Source organism: Oncorhynchus gorbuscha, linkage group LG14, assembly GCF_021184085.1.
Source record: "Oncorhynchus gorbuscha isolate QuinsamMale2020 ecotype Even-year linkage group LG14, OgorEven_v1.0, whole genome shotgun sequence".
Taxonomy (NCBI): Eukaryota; Metazoa; Chordata; class Actinopteri; order Salmoniformes; family Salmonidae; genus Oncorhynchus; species Oncorhynchus gorbuscha.
The window spans coordinates 32,751,846-32,769,913 of NC_060186.1; the positions used below are offsets into that span (position 1 = coordinate 32,751,846).

The 18,068-nt window shown below is 42.9% G+C and overlaps 2 protein-coding genes across 2 annotated transcripts; one reads left to right on the forward strand and one right to left on the reverse strand.

Moving 5' to 3' along the window:
- Positions 1-30: 30 nt before the first annotated feature.
- On the reverse strand, positions 31-4,663 carry LOC123994808 (stress-associated endoplasmic reticulum protein 1-like). Its single transcript, XM_046297809.1, has 3 exons — positions 4,383-4,663; positions 4,143-4,218; positions 31-642 (listed from the first exon to the last, which is right to left on the reverse strand). The coding sequence occupies exons 1-3, from the start codon at positions 4,464-4,466 to the stop codon at positions 602-604; spliced, it is 201 nt and encodes a 66-aa protein (XP_046153765.1). The 5' UTR covers positions 4,467-4,663; the 3' UTR covers positions 31-601.
- Positions 4,664-4,932: 269 nt separating this feature from the next.
- LOC123994806 (eukaryotic translation initiation factor 2A-like) lies at positions 4,933-13,377 on the forward strand. The gene is made up of 14 exons (XM_046297807.1): positions 4,933-5,023; positions 5,416-5,485; positions 5,596-5,667; positions 5,897-6,015; positions 6,449-6,548; positions 9,253-9,335; positions 9,578-9,651; positions 9,780-9,924; positions 10,055-10,171; positions 11,169-11,743; positions 12,180-12,293; positions 12,475-12,591; positions 12,907-12,972; positions 13,103-13,377. The coding sequence occupies exons 1-14, from the start codon at positions 4,996-4,998 to the stop codon at positions 13,166-13,168; spliced, it is 1,746 nt and encodes a 581-aa protein (XP_046153763.1). The 5' UTR covers positions 4,933-4,995; the 3' UTR covers positions 13,169-13,377.
- The last annotated feature ends 4,691 nt before the right edge of the window (positions 13,378-18,068 follow it).

Sequence of the window (18,068 nt, forward strand, 5' to 3'; positions counted from 1 at the left end):
TATGCAGCCCCTCAAGAAAATAACATGTCAAACAAGGATACACCTTTTTAATTTGTTTGATTAGGCAGAAATAGTGAATGTCATTGTCTTCGCAAAAACCTTCTGATTCAAAGACCATTTAGTTTCGTTGACTGAAGAAATCCGAAAAAGGCATCACATAATATTCATTATAATATGAAGGCTATAAGATACCAGATACTGTCCGTGTACAACCAAGAAGAGTTAAGAGTTTAGTTCTAGAATTAAGTCACTGTGGTCTTGTGTTCTGGAATTTATACCACAGGAGAATATCAGAAATACACTCCATTTGGTTTTGGCACACCAAGCGACACATACAGCAGTCATCACTGTACAAATACCCATGTAGTTCCCTGAAACAAAATCCTTCAATCATTCTCCAATCTTTTTTCTCAGTTATGTAAGGTAAAGATGACAAGGGTGTGCTTTCCCTGTTTGGCAATGCCAAAAAAGGGAAAAGAGAAATAGGAAAAAAGGAATGGACAGATGGTAGTTGATAATCTTTGATCCTGTGAGGCACCATGAAACCACTTGATGTGTAGAGGAATGCTGGAAACAGGTGATGACGCTAGGGCTCCTGATATTACATTCCCATTCGAATGCTCTGAATGATCTGGAAGATTGCTGAAACAAAATATCAGAGGACACTATTAAGCATTTGATACGTTGGGGGGGGGGGGGGGTAAAGTAGGGCCCTCAATCACATTACAGAAATTGAGGTTTATGTACTCTCGATTTACTGATTCATTTATCCCACTTGTGGGAGGGAAATAAACATTTGTGATATGACACCGCAAACACAAGCCCATCTTATCTTTAGATTGAGCATTTTAATACAAAGGCTCTTACTGCTTCTATCAAATAGCACAGGAGGACTGATTAGAATGTGATGAATCTGAAAAATTAATTGTACTCCTATTCACAGTAGCCTACTAGCTATTGTGTTACTGTACACCATACAGGCATGCAGAGGCCAAATTGAGCTCTGTACGCATCGCCGTGCGCCTCCCAAATTGTGTAACAATGCGGAAGGCTTCGTATAGCTACACATTGAGATGACTCGTTGACGATAGGTGGGGGCGGGAGGTCCTGTTTAAACACAAACTCACTTCCTTGACAACAGCTCTGCCTGCGATGCTCCATGAAGAGCAAGAAGTATGAATGCCCAGACTTCTGCAGAGGCCGTATCACCGTAAATACTGCACGGCCAATGCAGACGTCAGATTGACCATGCAGCGCCTTTTCATATCCAAGGATCTTATTTTATATTCAGATGTAGACAGGCTCTGGCAGCCAAAACAGCCAAATGATCCATAATGTACATTATGTTATCCAGATTAATCGAAGTTACAACCAACAGTATTTTTCAATGACAACTTGTTTCTGGCGGCCTTTTTCATTACACACTGGTATTTGAAGCATGCTCTATAGCTATAGCTATAGTCTTCCTCAAACACTCACTGTAACACAGAGATAGTGGAGGTGTGGTTGCTAGAAGATACCGACCCTACCGTTACACTCGTTTACACTGAGCTGCACTGAGGTCGGAACGCAATTACCATTACAAAAAATTGTATTTGTCACATGCGCAGAATACAACAGGTATAATAAACCTTAGTGAAATGCTTACTTACAAGCCCTTAACCAACAATGCAATTCAGAAAGAAATAAAGTGTTAAGAAAGAATTTACTAAATAAACTGAAGTAAACAAATACAAATTAAAATGAAAAAATAATTCAATAGCAACAATAAAATTACAATAACAAGGCTATATACAGGGGCTACCGGTCTAGAGCCAATTTGTGGGTTAACAGGTTAGTTGAGGTAATATGTACATGTAGGTAGAGGTAAAGTGACTATGCATAGATAAACAGAGAGTAGCAGCAGTGTAAAAAAAAAAGTGGAGGGGGGGGGGGGGTGAATGGAAATGGTCCAGGTAGCCATTTGGTTAGCTGTTCAGGAGTCTTATGGCTTGGGGCTAGAACCTGTTAAGAAACCTTTTGGACCAAGACTTGGTGCTCCAGTACCACTTGCTGTGCGGTAACAGGGAGAACAGTCTATGACTAGGGTGGCTGGAGTCTTACAATTTTCAGAGCCTTCCTCGACACCGCCTGGTATAGCGGTCCTGGATGGCAGAAAGCTTGGTCTCAGTGATGTACTGGGGGCATACGCACTACCCCCTGTAGTGCCTTGTGGTCGGAGGCCGAGCAGTTGCCATACCAACTAGTGGTGCAACCAGTCAGAATGCTCTCGATGGTGCAGCTGTAGAACTTTGAGGATCTGAGGACCCATGCCAAATTATCAGTCTCCTGAGGGGGAATAGGCATCATCATGCCCTCTTCACGACTGTCTTGGTGTGTTGATAGTTTGTTGGTGGGAACTTCAAATTCCTTGGTCCACAACATGCGACACTACAGCCCTGTCTAAGGGAATGGGGGTGTGCTCAGCCCTCCTTTTCCTGTAGTCCACGATCATCTCCTTTGCCTTGATCATATTGAGGGAGAGGTTGTTGTCCTGGCACCACACTGCCAGTTCTCTGACCTCCTCCCTATAGGCTGTCTCATCGTTGTAGGTGAACAGGACTACCACTTTTATGTCGTCTGCAAACTTATTGATGGTGTTGGAGTCATGCTTAGCCATGCAGTCATGAGTGAACAGGGAGTACCATGTCCTGTTGGTAGGATAGTCTTGATCAGAGCTCATCCAGTTTATTAACCAATGATTGCAAGTTGGCTAATAGGACTGATGGTAGAGGCGGATTACCCACTCGGTGTCGGATTCTTACAAGGCACCCCGACCTACAACCCCTATATCCCTGTCTCTTCTTAATGCGAATGACTGGGATTTGGAACTTTGCCTCCGACTCGTTAAATAAAAAATATTTGTCCAGTACGAGGAGAATAATCCCTGTTCTGATATCCAGAAGCTATTTTCGGTCATACGAGACAGTGACAGAAACATTATGTACAAAATAAGTTAATGTCAAAAAACACACAGGCTACTAATTGGTTAGTAGCCTGTAAAACGGCAGCCATCTCCTCCGGCACCGTCAATTATTACTATTAACCATGACTGCAATCTGACCTCAGTTCAGCTCAGTGTAAATAAGCGTAACAGTAGGGTCGATATCTTCTGGCAAGGCCATGTGGGAACATTAACCAAAACCCTATAAAAAGGTGTAGTAAATTATTATATTATATTTTTAAAGTTATTTCTCGCTGATATGTTTCCAAAACTGTACCACAAGCCATGCATGTTCAGGTTTAGACCTAGCCCTTGATCATGACTCTCAGTTCGGGAATGATGAAGGAGTCTTCTGTATGGGGGAGTTTTGTTAAGAGCCCAGACACTCAGTCTGAACATTAACACGAAACGCTTGTGTTAAGGTTTTGGAAGCTTGAGGACCTTATCTTTCATATCAGATATTTCTTTTCTCTCCAAAAAACAAAACTTGATATCCACGTTTTGTAGGGTTAGTATTCTTAGGGTTAGTAAGCCATATCTCCATGTTACAGCGGGTGTTTATGGAAGACAAAGGGACCACCTGTGCTAATGAGTTATCCATAGCATGCTCTAAACACCTGTGTGTAAAGGATGAAGGTCGCCAGAAACATGTTGTCACTGAAAAATACTGTCGGCTGCAACTGTGATAAAGGTGGTTTAAAACAGTGTTGCCTTTGTGAAATTATTTTGATGCGATATGAAAGTAAAGGCTTTATGTTTCTATAACCATATCGCAATTGAAAATTGATTCAAGTTTATAGAGTATGTATTTTTTGACTGCTATAGCCAGTCTACCTCTGAAAATAGCACAAGGTCCTTGGACCTGAAGGGTTAATGGTAAGCTCATTAAGTGTACATATTGGGCTAGTTCAGACCAAGCAGAAGAAGATACATTCATCAATAGGCGCTAAAGGTAGTTATAGCGTCTATGAATAGGGTACTCCTAACCTGAATCACGTAATATTAGCCGCTCTAACACATATTGGTTTATTATGAGACTTTGGTCTCGAGACATTTCAAATGTTTTAAAACATGGGGGAATAAACCAATAATGTATAACATGTGTCTGTATACATAATTGGAAAAGAAACATTCGTGTACACTGTACATGTGCATTTACCTGATCCGCAGACGACAAAGATGAATAAGGCCAAAAGCCATGGTCCCACTGCCACCTTGTCATCACCTGGATTTCTCTGCAGAAATATATCAGAAACAAACATTAAGATACATCAAAATGTTGAAGTAAACTTTTAGATATTTTGAAACCATTCAAACAAGTTGCTAAGCTATTATTTTCAAGCAAAATAGAAATGCATCTAGAAGACTGACTATTGATTGATTGCATCTCAAAACTTGCCGTGGATTTGGCCACATTGCCTCTCAGCGTGATGTTTTTGCTGTGTTTCTCGTTGGCCATGCGTATTCTCTGTTTTGCCACCATTGTTTAAGCTTATTGTAGCCTTTTAGCTATCGATTACTTATGAAGTTGTAGCTGTCAAATGTAGACAGGAGGCTAATTTTCAGAGCTCGATCGCCGTTTTAGTGATGAGTGAATGCTGGAGTTCGGGCGTAGCTGGAGTTGGACTTGACTCACTTTCGACCGGTGCATTGGTCCTTCAGCGAAATCTGCGTCCACCGGGTAGCGTGTCTTGAGTTTGTCTACGTACACAGAAAGTAGAACACTCCCACACAGGAAGAGCATTTCCTTGGTCGTGTCATTCCAAAATGTTGTTTCGTTTCATAGAAAAAAATACAACATGGCCAAAAGCGATTAATAAAAACATATTTGTTTATAGATCAACATGTATTTGTTAGTAAACAACATTCAATGTAGGAGTGAATTTATTATGGAGAAAAAAGTGATTAGTCACACAATTTTCTGATGACGTGGCCAACGTTCCAATAACACGCCCCTTTTTTCTTGAGACTTTGGCATTTCTTTTTGCAGATTATTCTCTTTCCGGTACATCATGGCGCCCCCCACACCTCTCTTAGCAGGTGGGTTCTTTCATTGAAGAGTAAATTCTTTATTTGTTGTTTACGTATTGTTTTAGATGTTAACCTGGGTTGTAGAATATACACCACGGCTACTATTAACTGTCACGTGATTTGGAATGTTGAATAATTTCCTTACTTTCAACTCGATTTTGATGTGCTCTTGTCAGAGTAATGTTACAAGCTTGCCAAATGCTTTCTAAACATTTTGCCAGATGCTGTATGCTTGCTTGCATGCTGCAAACCCATCACTGTAGTATTATATCTTGTGCAAGCCCAGTTCCGTTCCAATCAGATTTACCTCCTGCTGATGATACTGTAGCTAATTCGTTAATCTTACATAGCTATTACATCAGTGATTTTTAGACTAACTGCTGCTGTTATTGTGATCACAGTCCGGGGATCTGACGGCACAGTGCTGCTCCGTGGACCACCAAACTGCGAGAAGAATGCAGATTTTCAAAGGTCATTCCCGTTCTATCAGACTTAACATAATGTTACATTGTTAGCCAAATCAATCCCTGTTCATGTGTTGCAAATGCAATTTTATTTATTAAACCTTTCATTTTTTGTAGGGATCCTCTGCAAAGTAAATATGTTGCTTTCAGCAAGGATGGGACACTGTTTGCATGGTGCAATGGAGAGAAGTAAAAAAAGCTACATCATGGCACTAAATCTGCATCCCAAATGGCATACGATTATATAGTACACCACTTTTGCCCCGAGCCCTATGTATCAGTATGCAAAAGTAGTATAAAACCCCTGCATGCTGTAGTGACATTCGTCATGTAGGCTACTTCTTCAGGCATTGAAATATTTTGCATGCGTTGAGACTTCCGATCACAGTAGTTGTCATGCCCATGTTTTGTTTGTCAGGGTCACTGTTGTGAAGGTTGCAGATGGCTCACAAGTCAGGTCATTTGATCTTCCAAAGACTGCAATGTTGGCGTTCTCTCCGCTGAACACTGTACTGGCTACATGGCAGGTGTATAGCAGTAAGTTTACATAACTACATTGAAATGCAATACAAATTCTAACACGAGGTTTGATTAGATTATGAAAATGGAAAGCACTGACTCTTGAAATTGTGCTCCTTAGCCTTTTTATGGAATCTATTAATGACTAAAGGGCTCTACACACTACGCAAATGGAGCGACGGTGCATCACTTTCTACATACAGTAGTTCTATGTACTTTAGTTTCAATAAATTTTTGTCCAGTTGAATTTTTTTGACAGCCCTTATGTCACTGTTTGCGTAGTCTGTAGAATCCTTAAGCAGGCACACAATTTGGGAGTCTAAATGTATTATGTTTTGAACTAGATATAATTTAAATGTCGTCCATTTCAATGTATGGTTTGTGGTTGTGCTGCACTAGCACTCATCTTTACAATAGGTAATGTAATGGTATTTTTCCTTTCTCTTGTTAGAGACACAAGAAAACCCACAGGGAGATGCGAACTTGCAGCTGTGGGATTTACAAACTGGGACCTGCCTCAAGGCTCTCTACCATAAGAAGGTACAAGGATGGTGAGTTTGCACCATTGTCTATTACTGTGTGTTTGTCCATCTGAGGAAATACAGAGGATTAGCCAGCAGCATAACACCCTGCTTGGGTTGGTCCTGTTCGGTCCCTGGATGGGAAATCAGATGCTGCTGGAAGTGGTCCAGTAGGGGGCACTCTGGTCGAAGGAGATTCCAATGTCCCGGGACAGTGAAGGGGACATTTCCCTGCGTAAGGTGCCATCTTTCAGATGGGACATTCAAACGGATGTCCTGACTCTGCGCTGTTGCGCCTTCTTCACCATGCTGTCTGTGTGGCTGGACCATTTCAGCTGGTCCATGATGTGCACGCTGAGAAACTTAAAACTTTCCACCTTCTCCACTACTGTCCGAGGGCCCTAACCTCCTCCCTGTAGGCCGTCTCATCGTTGTTGGTAATCAAGCCTACCACTGTAGTGTCGTCTGCAAACATTATAATTGAGTTGGAACTGTGCATGGCCACGCAGTCATGGGTGAACAGGGAGTACAGGAGAGGGCTGAGGACTCACGCTTGTGGGGCCCCAGTGTTGAGGATCAACGGGGTGGAGATGTTGTTTCATACCGTCACCACCTGTGGGCGGCCCGTCACAGTCCAGGACCCAATTGTACAGGATGGGGTCGAGACCCAGGGCTTTGAGCTTAATGACAAGTTTGGAGGGTACTATGGTGTTAAATGTTGAGGTGTAGTCAATAAACAGCATTCTTACGTAGGTATTCCGCTTGTCCAGATGGGACTGGGCAGTGTGATTGCGATTGCATCGTCTGTGGACCTATTGGGGCAGTAAACAAATTGGAGAGGGTCTAGGGTATCAGGTAGTGTGGAGGTGATATGATCCTTGACTAAGCACTTCATGATGACAGACGTGAGTGCTACGGGGCGATAGTCATTTAGTTCAGTTACCTTAGCTTTCTTGGGAACAGGAACAATGGTGGCCCTCTTGAATGTGGGGACAGCAGACTGGGATAAGGATTGATTGAATATGTCCGTAAACACACCAGCCAGCTGGTCTGCGCAAGCTTTGAGGATGCGGCTAGGGATGCCGTCTGGGCTGGCAGCCTTGCGAGGGTTAACGCGTTTAAATGTTTCACTCACTTTGGCCACGGTGAAGGAGAGCCCACAAGGCTTTGGTAGCAGGCCGTGTCAGTGGCACTGTATTGTCCTCAAAGCGAGCAAAGAAGTTGTTTAATTTGTCTGGGAGCAAGACTTCGATGTCCGCAACGGGGCTGGTTTTCTTTTTGTAATTCGTGATTGACTGTACTGTAGACCCTGCCACATACGTCTCGTGTTTGAGCTGTTGAATTGCGACTACTTTGTCTCTATACTGACGCTTCGCTTGCTTGATTGCCTTGCAGAGGGAATAGCTACACTGTTTGTATTCGGTCATGTTTCCAGTCGCCTTGCCATTATTAAAAGCTGTGGTTCGCGCTTTCAGTTCTGCGCGAATACTGGCATCAATCCACGGTTTCTGGTTAGGGATGGTTTCAATAGTCACAGTGGGTACAAAGTCACCAATGCACTTGCTAATAAACTCGCTATCTGACGCGATGAGCGAGTTTATCAGCAATGTGTTGTCTGAGGCTAAACCGGAACACATCCCAGTCCTCGTGATCGAAGCAATCTTAAAGTGGGGAATCCGATTGGTCAGATCAGCGTTGGATAGGCCTGAGCCCGGGCATTTCCTGTTTTATTTTCTGTCTATAGGTTGGGAGCAACAAAATGGAGTCATTGTTTGGTTTGCCGAAGGGAGGGCCGGGGAAGGGCTTTGTATGCATCGTGGAAGTTAGAGTAGCAATGATCCAGAATGTTACCAACTCGTGTCGCACATTCCATATGCTGACAGAATTTAGAAAGCCTTGTTCTCAGATTAGCTTTGTTAAAATCCCCAGCTACAATAAATGCAACCTCAGGATCTATGGTTTCCAGTTTACATAGTCCAGTGAAGTCCTTTCAGGGCCGTCGAGGTATCTGCTTGGGGGGGGATATGTGATATGTGACTATAATCGAAGAGAATTCTCTTGGTAGATAATGCGGTCGGGATTTTGATTTATAGGTCAGGTGAACAAAATGACTTGAGTTCCTGTATGTTGTTATGATTATACCATGAGTCATTAATCATAAGGCATACACCCCCGCCCCTTCTTCTTACCAGAGAGATGTTTGTTTGTCGGCGCGATGCGTGAAGAAACCGGGTGGCTGTACCGACTGACAACATATGCCGAATGAGCCAGGTTTCCATGAAACAGAGAATGTTACAATCTCTGATGTCTCTCTGGAAGGCAACTCGTGCCCTAATTTCATCCACCTTGTTATCTAGAGATTGGACATTGGCGAGTAATATGCTCGGAAGCAGTGGAAGGTGTGCTCGCCTTCCTAGTCTGACCAGTAGGTCGCTCCATCTGCCTCTCCTGCGGCGACCGCTTTGTTTTGGGTCGACCTCTGGGATAAGATCCCATGTCCAGGGTGGAGGTCCGAACAAAGGATCTGCTTCGGGAAAGTCGTATTCCTGGTCGTAATGATGGTTACCAATCATGTGAGTGTGATTCTCTGTTACACAGAGAAGGCTAGATAATGTCTGCCACCACTTTATCATTATCACCCCTCACTGCTTTGAATAGAAACTGAAAATGATGATTTTAGTTATATGTTTGCATCATGACCTTTATTTTCTGAACAGATTGTTTTTGTGTATAGGTGTCCAAGCTGGTCAGATGACGAGAAGATTGCGGTCAGGAGTGTTAACAATGAACTTCATTTTTTTGAGAACAACGATTTTAGTAAGTATCTTTATCGTCCCCGTTCTTGTCTACATATATTTTATTTATTGAAAGTTTATTCAACCAGGAATTCCCATTTAGGTCAAGAGATCTCCTTAACAATGGATAACTAGCCATGATGGCAGCTCCATACTGATGTGACACACAGAACCAAGCATTTATTGAGAGCACTAGGTAGCGCTTATGCACATTCTATTATAAAAGTAACACTATTTGTATTAGTTAATTGTCTCTTTTTCCAGGCACCATTGCCAATAAGCTTCACTTGCAGAAGGTGTCCGAGTTTGTGCTGTCCCCAGGAAGTCAGCCTAGTAAGGTATACCTCTGTTTTATTGTTATTGTTATTTACTGTTTCCTGCCGATAAACTTAACAATTCATATATCTGTTTGGTTACCTGACTGTAGAAGAGGGTATTGACATTTGCCACTGTGTTTCTGCTGAAGGTGGCTGTTTATGTCCCTGGGAGCAAAGGTGCCCCCTCGTTTGTCCGGCTATACCAGTACCCCAACTTTGGTGGCCCGACCTGTGCTCTGGCCAACAAGAGTTTCTTTAAGGCTGACAGGGTGACCATGCTGTGGAACAAAAAAGGTTGGTCAACATTTATAACAGAATTCTGTTAAGTAAATGTTATGGAGAATGTGTCGTTTGCGTTATACTAAAAGTTTGTTGTTGTAGAAGATTAATGCCATGACGGCTTTTTTTCTTTTTTCTCAATCAGCCACTGCGGTTCTGGTGCAGGCCAGTATAGAGGTGGATAAAACAGGGGCCTCATACTACGGAGAACAGACTTTACACTACTTGGCCACCAATGGGGAGACTTCTGCGGTGCAGCTACGTGAGTGCATAATTTTCATATAGTGTGTTTTTACTCCACTTTACTTATTTGTACTGGTGCTGGTGCAGCACTGGTGCGATGGTCATTCGGTATGTTTTTATCTGTAACACGGAACCAAAACCAGCGTGCGCCATCTTGCATAAATGTATTTTGTCCCCTTACACCAAACGCGATCACGACATGCAGGTTAAAATATCAAAACAAACTCTGAACCAATTACATTAATTTGGGGGCAGGTCGAAAAGCATGAAACATTTATGGCAATTTAGATAGCTAACTTGCACTTGCTAGCTAATTTGTCCTATTTAGCTAGCTTGCTGTTGCTAGCTAATTTGTCCTGGGATATAAACGTTGAGTTGTGCATTTCAGGTAAAATAACAAGGTCCTCTACTCTGCCAATGAATCCACACAAAACAGTCAACCGACTCATTTCTAGTCATCACTCCTCCTCCCAGGCCTTTTCTTCTCTTGACTTTATATTGCGATTGGCAACTTTCATAAATTAGGTGCATTACCGCCACTGACCTCGCTCGTCTTTGTCACCCACATGCCATCTCCTCATTGGTTATCTGCTTCTATAAACCAATGAGGAGATGGGAGAGGCAGGACTTGCAGAGTGATTTGCGTCACAAATAGAACTGACTTCTATTTTAGCCCTTGACAATGCAGATGCTCATTGTTATGCACAAGTAGGGTGGGTGCCATAATTTAACAATACAGATTCCTAAATGTATTGTGCAACGCGAGCGGTGTAGTCAGCCTGTTACACTGGACGTGTACCTTTTTTGCCGGCGTGTGCGCATGCCGCATTTATCAAGTGTTCTCGGGCATGAGAAGCTCGTCAATCTTAAAAAAATTGAACCAGAGCGCAATTGTACACTGAGCAGCTCGAGCCTCTCCCGGAGCCTCGCTGCTTACACCCAGGAATAATTTTAAATGAATTTAGCTGATGCTCTGTGATTCGTAAACATATGGTATCTATCTGTGTTGTGAACAGAGAAGAACGGGCCCATCTACGATGTGGCATGGAGCCCAAGCTCCACAGAGTTCTGCGTGGTCTATGGCTTCATGCCCGCCAAGGCTACTGTCTACAACCTCAAGTGCGACCCTGTCTTTGACTTCGGCACGGGCCCCCGCAATGCCGTCTACTACAGCCCCCAGGGCCACATCCTGGTCTTGGCCGGCTTCGGGAACCTACGGGGCCAGATGGAGGTGTGGGATGTCAAGAAGTGGAAGCAGGTGTCCAAGCCCCAGGCGCCGGACTCCACCCACTTCGCCTGGTGCCCAGACGGTGAACACGTCGTCACGTCGACCTGCGCCCCCCGGCTGCGTGTCAGCAACGGCTACAAGATCTGGCACTACACTGGCACGGTTCTGTACAAGCAGGACACACCGACGGGCACAGAGCTCTGGGAGACTGTGTGGCAGCCCTTCCCAGACGGGATGTTCCCTGAGAGGCCGGTGAAGTACCAGGCAGCACCCAGCGAGCTGGGCAGCACAGAGTCCAAGCCAGCTCAGGCCTACCGCCCACCTGCCCTACGGAATAAACCGGTCACAGCCAGCTCTAAACTAGTAAGTAGAGGAGGGCCAGGGGTCAGGTTTTTCTTCAGTAGGCATTCAGTTATAAAACAAAAAATGAGCATTTAAAGGGAAAGTTCATCAAATTCCAATTAGCATTTTTCATGTCCAGGTTTTAAGTGACTTTTTTGAAGTCCACAATCGATTTTAGACACTTTGGGAGGATTTGGACGTAAAATGCTAATATTAGTGATACCAAGCATTGGTTTTGTGCTGTAAATGCTGAAAAGTTAGCAGGCGAACCAAAGCATGGATTGCTGACTTACCTTATCCATAGACTGCTTACAGAGTAAGCAAACCAATATAGAATTTGGGTGAACTATCCTTTTAAAGGGCCAAATAAAGTTGCATTGTATTAAATCCACCCCTGAAGAGGAAGACCTAATAGTGATGAAAAAGGTCTGTAAATATCCACTCTTTTCTCTGTCAGCATGAAGAGGAGCCTCCACAGAACATGAGGCCTGGCGCCACCGGGGACAAGCAGCTGTCCAAGACTGCTCTGAAGAACCAGAAAAAACGAGAGGCAAAGAAAGCAGCCAAACAGGTACAGATACTTTGCATAATCTTCTCCTAATGTGCTGGAATGTATGACTGAAGTGGAGAATTGCTCTTGTCTAAGATATCAGGAGTGGGAGGTGGTTAGGTAAGCGATCAAGTTGTGCGTGATTTTTGTGATGTTTTAAAGTCTTCTAGGGTTCAACAAGTTGTGTTTTCTGCTTGTGTAGGAGATAAACCCAGATGCCCTTGAGCCCCAGTCAGATCCCTCTCCAGCCAGCAGTGCTCAGACTGAACTCTCCTGTGGAGACCCAGAGACTGACAAGAAGATCAAGAACGTAAAGAAGGTGAAAAAATATGGTCACTGTTTAATAGTCAGTAGTAACTGTATCAGTTGGTGGCTGAAGTACCTGTAGTAAGCTGTTTGTGTTTCGTCCAAATTTACCTTACAGTATTTTTACAGATTCAATTTACGTCTTTGGGGTAGCAGGTTTTACTTCATAATGTAATTGACCTTTTAATTTTCACTGCTATGAAAAGGATTTATCACAAGCATACTGTCGACAAATTAGTCTTGAGTAAGTTCCACGTCAAGTGTTGCCCTTGGTGTTGAGAATGGCTTAGCTGTACGTTAATTCTGTTAATTTCAAACTAACTCCTAGAAACTGAAAGCTATAGATGAGCTGAAAGCGCTGCAAGCAACTGGGAAACCCATTCAAAAGAACCAGGTATTGTTCTGACAAACTACTGTCACACACACATTCAATAAAGATCCAGTTTACACATTTGTATATTCTACTTGAAAATAGAGAATTGGTGCTAACATGTGTTTTATTTTTTTCCCTTGTCGTTTCTCAGCTTGAAAAGATGGAAAAGGAGGCTCAACTCATGAAAGAGCTTGAGGATCTTCAACTAGTAGTATAAAATAAAATATTTAATTTGTTCATGAAAACACAACATCCTTGCCATATGATCAAGAGCACACCCAAAGCTATGTATAATGGACACCCCCTCAATCTACACACAACCGGTTTGACATTTTTGTAAATGTATTTTTTTTTTAAACACACATTTACATAAGTATTCAGACCCTTTACTCAGTTCTTTGTTGAAGCACTTTTGGCAGCGACTACAGCCTTGAGTCTTCTTGGGTATGATGCTACAAGCTTGGCACACCTGTATTTTAGCAATTTCAGGTCTCTCCAGTGATGTTCGATTGGGTTTAAGTCTGGGCTCTGGCTGGGCCACTCAACTCCTGCATTGTCTTGCTTAGGGTTGTTGTCCTGTTGAAGGTGAACCTTCGCCCCCAGTCTGATGTCCTGAGCGCTCTGGAGTAGGTTTTCATCAGGGATCTCTTTGCTCAGTTCATCTTTCCCTCGATCCTGACTAATCTCCCAGTCCCTGACGCTGAAAAACATCCCCACAGCATGATGCTGCCACCATCCTTCACCGTAGGGATGGTATTGGCCAGGTGATGAGCAGTGCCTGGTTTCCTCCAGATGTGACAAAGAGTCTTGGTTTCATCAGACCAGAGAATCTAGTTTCTCATGGTCTGAGAGTCCTTTAGGTGCCTTTTGGCTTTGCTCAGTTTGGCCGGACGGCCAGCTCTAGGAAGAGTCTTGGGGGTTCCAAACTTCTTCCATTTAAGAATGATGGAGGGGACTGTGTTCTTGGAGACATTCAATGCTGCAGACATTTTTTGGTACACTTCCCCAGATCTGTGCCTTGACACAATCCTGTCTCGAAGCTCTACAGACAATTCCTTCGACCTCATGGCTTGGTTTTTGCTCTAATATGCACTGTCAACTGTGTGACCTTTATATAGACAGGTGTGTGCCTTTCCAAATCATGTCCAATCGACTTTACCACAGGTGAACTTCAATCAAGTTCTAGAAACATCAAGGATGATCAATGGAAACAGGATGCACCTGAGCTCAAAATCGAGTCATAGCAAAGGGTCTGAATACTTATGCAAATAAAATATTTGTTTTATTTTGATAAATTTGCTCAAATTTAAAAAAAAATCTGTTTTCTCTTTGTCATTATGGGGTATTGTATGTAGATTGAGGGGGGAATTTTAGAATAAGGCTGTAACGTAACAATGTGTAAACTGAAGGGGTCTGAGTACTTTCCGAATGCACTGTATGTACAGGTTATTAAATCCATTGATGATACCTAATAAACACTTAAAGGTGTCAACAGCTAGAAATAGTTGGTTTTTACTTTAAGTTGAATGAATTTGTTTCAGTTCATTGAGATGTAATAAGAACATTTTGTTAAATGTATTCCGCCAAAACAGTTATTCTTCTTCATGGTTCCAATAAACGGTTGCTATTTTCATTAATCTTCACCCAAAAAATTGGAGAATAGTTTGTGTATCACTTATTTTGCTCTTGACCAAATTCAATCACGGTTCTTCGTTACCATTGGCTACCACACGACACACCGGTGATATTGTTCCCACCCACAAGGAAATGCCAGAGCTCTCCCACACTTACACTGCACATCACGCATGCTCAATATTTTAGGGATGTTTGTGTGTTTGACTGTTGTCATTTCTCTTGATTCTACTGTTCCAAATAGCTGCTTCAACCCAAGGAATCATTCGATTATTATGCTTTTTAGCATGTGCCAATACGCATCCAGATCAGAACTCATGTAGACACCACCCAGTGTGTGCGACAGTTCAGTGCATGAACATTTAATTCAAAAACCCATGGTCGGGTATGTCACAGTCCGATGGATTCGCCAAAGACAAGGAAAACTGTCCAAAGACGAGTTGAGAAAGCATGGCGAACAGCCGCCAGGTCATCGGAATAAACTTCTGTGGGCGTGGACGACTTGAATGCAGCCAGTGAACTGGGCATCATAGGGACCCTGGCGGGGGTCTCTGGCCCGACAACCTAGGCAGAATACCCAGTTTCTTCCCCCTCAAGCCCTACACGCTCAGTTTGGTTTAATTGATCCTTACAGAATCCCGAGGTGAATCCAGAGCAATGTGGCAGTACCACGCGGGACTGGAGAATAGCTTTAAGGAACAGAGTGCCTTGGAGGACAGGAAGACCACAGAGTTATGACTGAGAAACAATGGTGTGGGGGTCCATTACTCACATCAGATGACTAGTAGTAGGCCGAATACAGGCATTTGTACGGGACATGGCCATTCACATGACTTAATCAAGTGGCCTGGCACTGACGGCACTATATTGTCTCTTAGAGGGTACTGGAGTTCGCCAAGGCTTCTACCTCACCTCAGCTGGGAAGTTTGAGGGAGAATACCTGGTGTACCCAGGTGAGCTCCATACTTAAATCACATTGATTTATGATTAATTGATCAAATTTGATTGAGCTCAGCTCAGTGCATGATTCTAGTAGTTTGCCAGTGGCTTTTTTTGTCCGATCTTGCCAACTTGGGCAGCCCATCATTCTCTACAAAACAGAACCTATGGTCACGTGTCAGTCTTTCTATGAATCTCTTCTCTATCCCCTTTCTCTCAGGTGACCCCCTCCATTTCCACAACCATTTCATGGCCGCATGCGTCTCCATGGACGACTCGACGTTCTGACCATTGCCTGTCTAGGGTCCAACGTGAAGAGATAGTCCTGATGTGTTCATCAGGGGAAAGCCAGGACAATGACAGAGAGGAGGGGGTGTACACGTCACTACAGTGGAGTGGAATGGTGTAGCACCACAGTGACTAGACTATAGCTGGAAGCAATATAGCAACATCTCGTTTAGCCAGAGGCTACATGTCACTACAGTGGAGTGGAATGGTGTAGGCAGCACCACAGTAGGACACTATATATGGTGATATCTTTCACTGAGCCAGAAGTTATAATAATGCTTATATCTTTCAAATTCATTCAGAAAAAACAGGATTGCCAAGGGTATAAAAGGAAATGTTAGACTTCTCTGTCACTACCCCCCCTCTAAGTGAATGAACTAACCAGTCACTGGACTTCTGCAGCTGCACAACATAATGAAATATTATTGTTAAAAATGATCTATAGGAATACCCCTGTATGATGAGTCATTGTTATCAAAGCACTTGTGACTGCAACAAGGAAAATATTTGCCTCATCCCTTACAGCACATGGATCATTTTGTAACCCAATAAAACAATTGTGCTAAATTATACAATTAAACAGATGTTTTGAAAACAGTCAGTGTGACATCTTTGAAAGCTGACCAGGACCTGTACAGTGTTATATTGTCACGAAACATTGAAGTGGTTTGTTTTATACTGAACAAAAATATAAACGCACCATGCAACAATTTCTACGATTTTACTGAGTTACAGTTCATATGAGGATATCAGTCAATTGAAATAAAATCATTAGGCCCTAATCTATGGACTAAACATGACTGGGAATACAGATATGCATCTGTTGGTCACAGGAACCTTGAAGAAAATGGATCTCAGGATCTCACAGTACTTCTGTGCATTCAAATTGCCATCGTTGTCCATAGCTTATGCCTGCCCAAAACAAAACCCGTCCACCACCAGTCAGCATGTCAATTGCACGCTCCCTCAAAACTTGAGAAATCTGTGGCATTGTGTTGTGTGACAAAGCTGCACATTTTTGAGTGGCCTTTGATTGTCCCCAGCACAAGGTGCACCTGTGTAATGATCATGCTGTTTAAAGAGAAATGCTTACTAACAGGAATGTAAACAAATGTGTGCACAAAATTTGAGAGAAAAGCTTTTTTGTGTATGGATCTTTTTGTGTATGGATCTTTTTGTGTATGGATCTTTTATTTCAGATCATGAAACATGGGGCCAACACTCTACATGTTGCGTTTATATTTTTTGTACAGTGTAGTTAAACAATTTTCTTGAGATGTAACATGTAATCAGTTTTATTAGTCATACCTAGCTGAATTACCATGATTAAAAGGACATTAGGTTATACTCCAAAATCTAAGTTTGTCTGTTTTCAGAGCTCAAGTGTTCTTCTGTTGAGATAAGTCCACGTCAGAGGCCATCTGTATTGTAGCTGCAGCCATGTCCCACAATCCAAAATTAATGGATTAGAATAGCACCACATTCTTTTTTATGCTTATATTTTAATTCATTTGGGGTTGAGCGGCAATGGGCATATAGCTACAATGCATTCAGAAAGTGTTCAGACCCCTTGACTTTTTCCACATTTTGTTATGATATAGCCTTATTCTAAAATGATTAAATTGTATTTTCTCGTCACGAATCTACACACAATACCTCATAATGACAAAGTAAAAACAGTTTTTTTCAGTACTTTGTTGAAGCACCTTTGGCAGAAATTACAGCCGAGTCTTCTTGAGTATGATACTAGAAGATTACGAGACCTGTATTTGGAGAGTTTCTCCCATTCTTCTCTGCAGATCCTCTCAAGCTCTGACAGGTTGGATGGGGAGCATCGCTGCACAGCTATTGACTCTCCAGAGATGTGTGATCGGGTTCAAGTCTGGGCTCTGGCTGGGCCACTCAAGGACATTGAGGCTTGTTCCAAAGCCACTCCTGCGTTGTCTTGGCTGTGTGCTTAGGTTTGTTGTCCTGTGATCTTTCGCCCCATGTTTGAGGTCCTGATCAGGTTTTCATCAAGCATCTCTCTGTACTTTGCTCCGTTCATCTTTCCCTCAATCCTGTTTCCCAGTCCCTGCCGCTGAAAAACATCTCCACAACATGATGCTACCACCACCATGCTTCACCGTAGGAATTCCCATTCAGGCTAAAGAGTCTGATATTGGTTTCATCAGACTTGAGACATCAGACTTTGGCAAACTCCAAGCGGGCTGTCATGTGCCTTTTACTGAGGAGTGGTTCCGTCTGGCCAATCTACA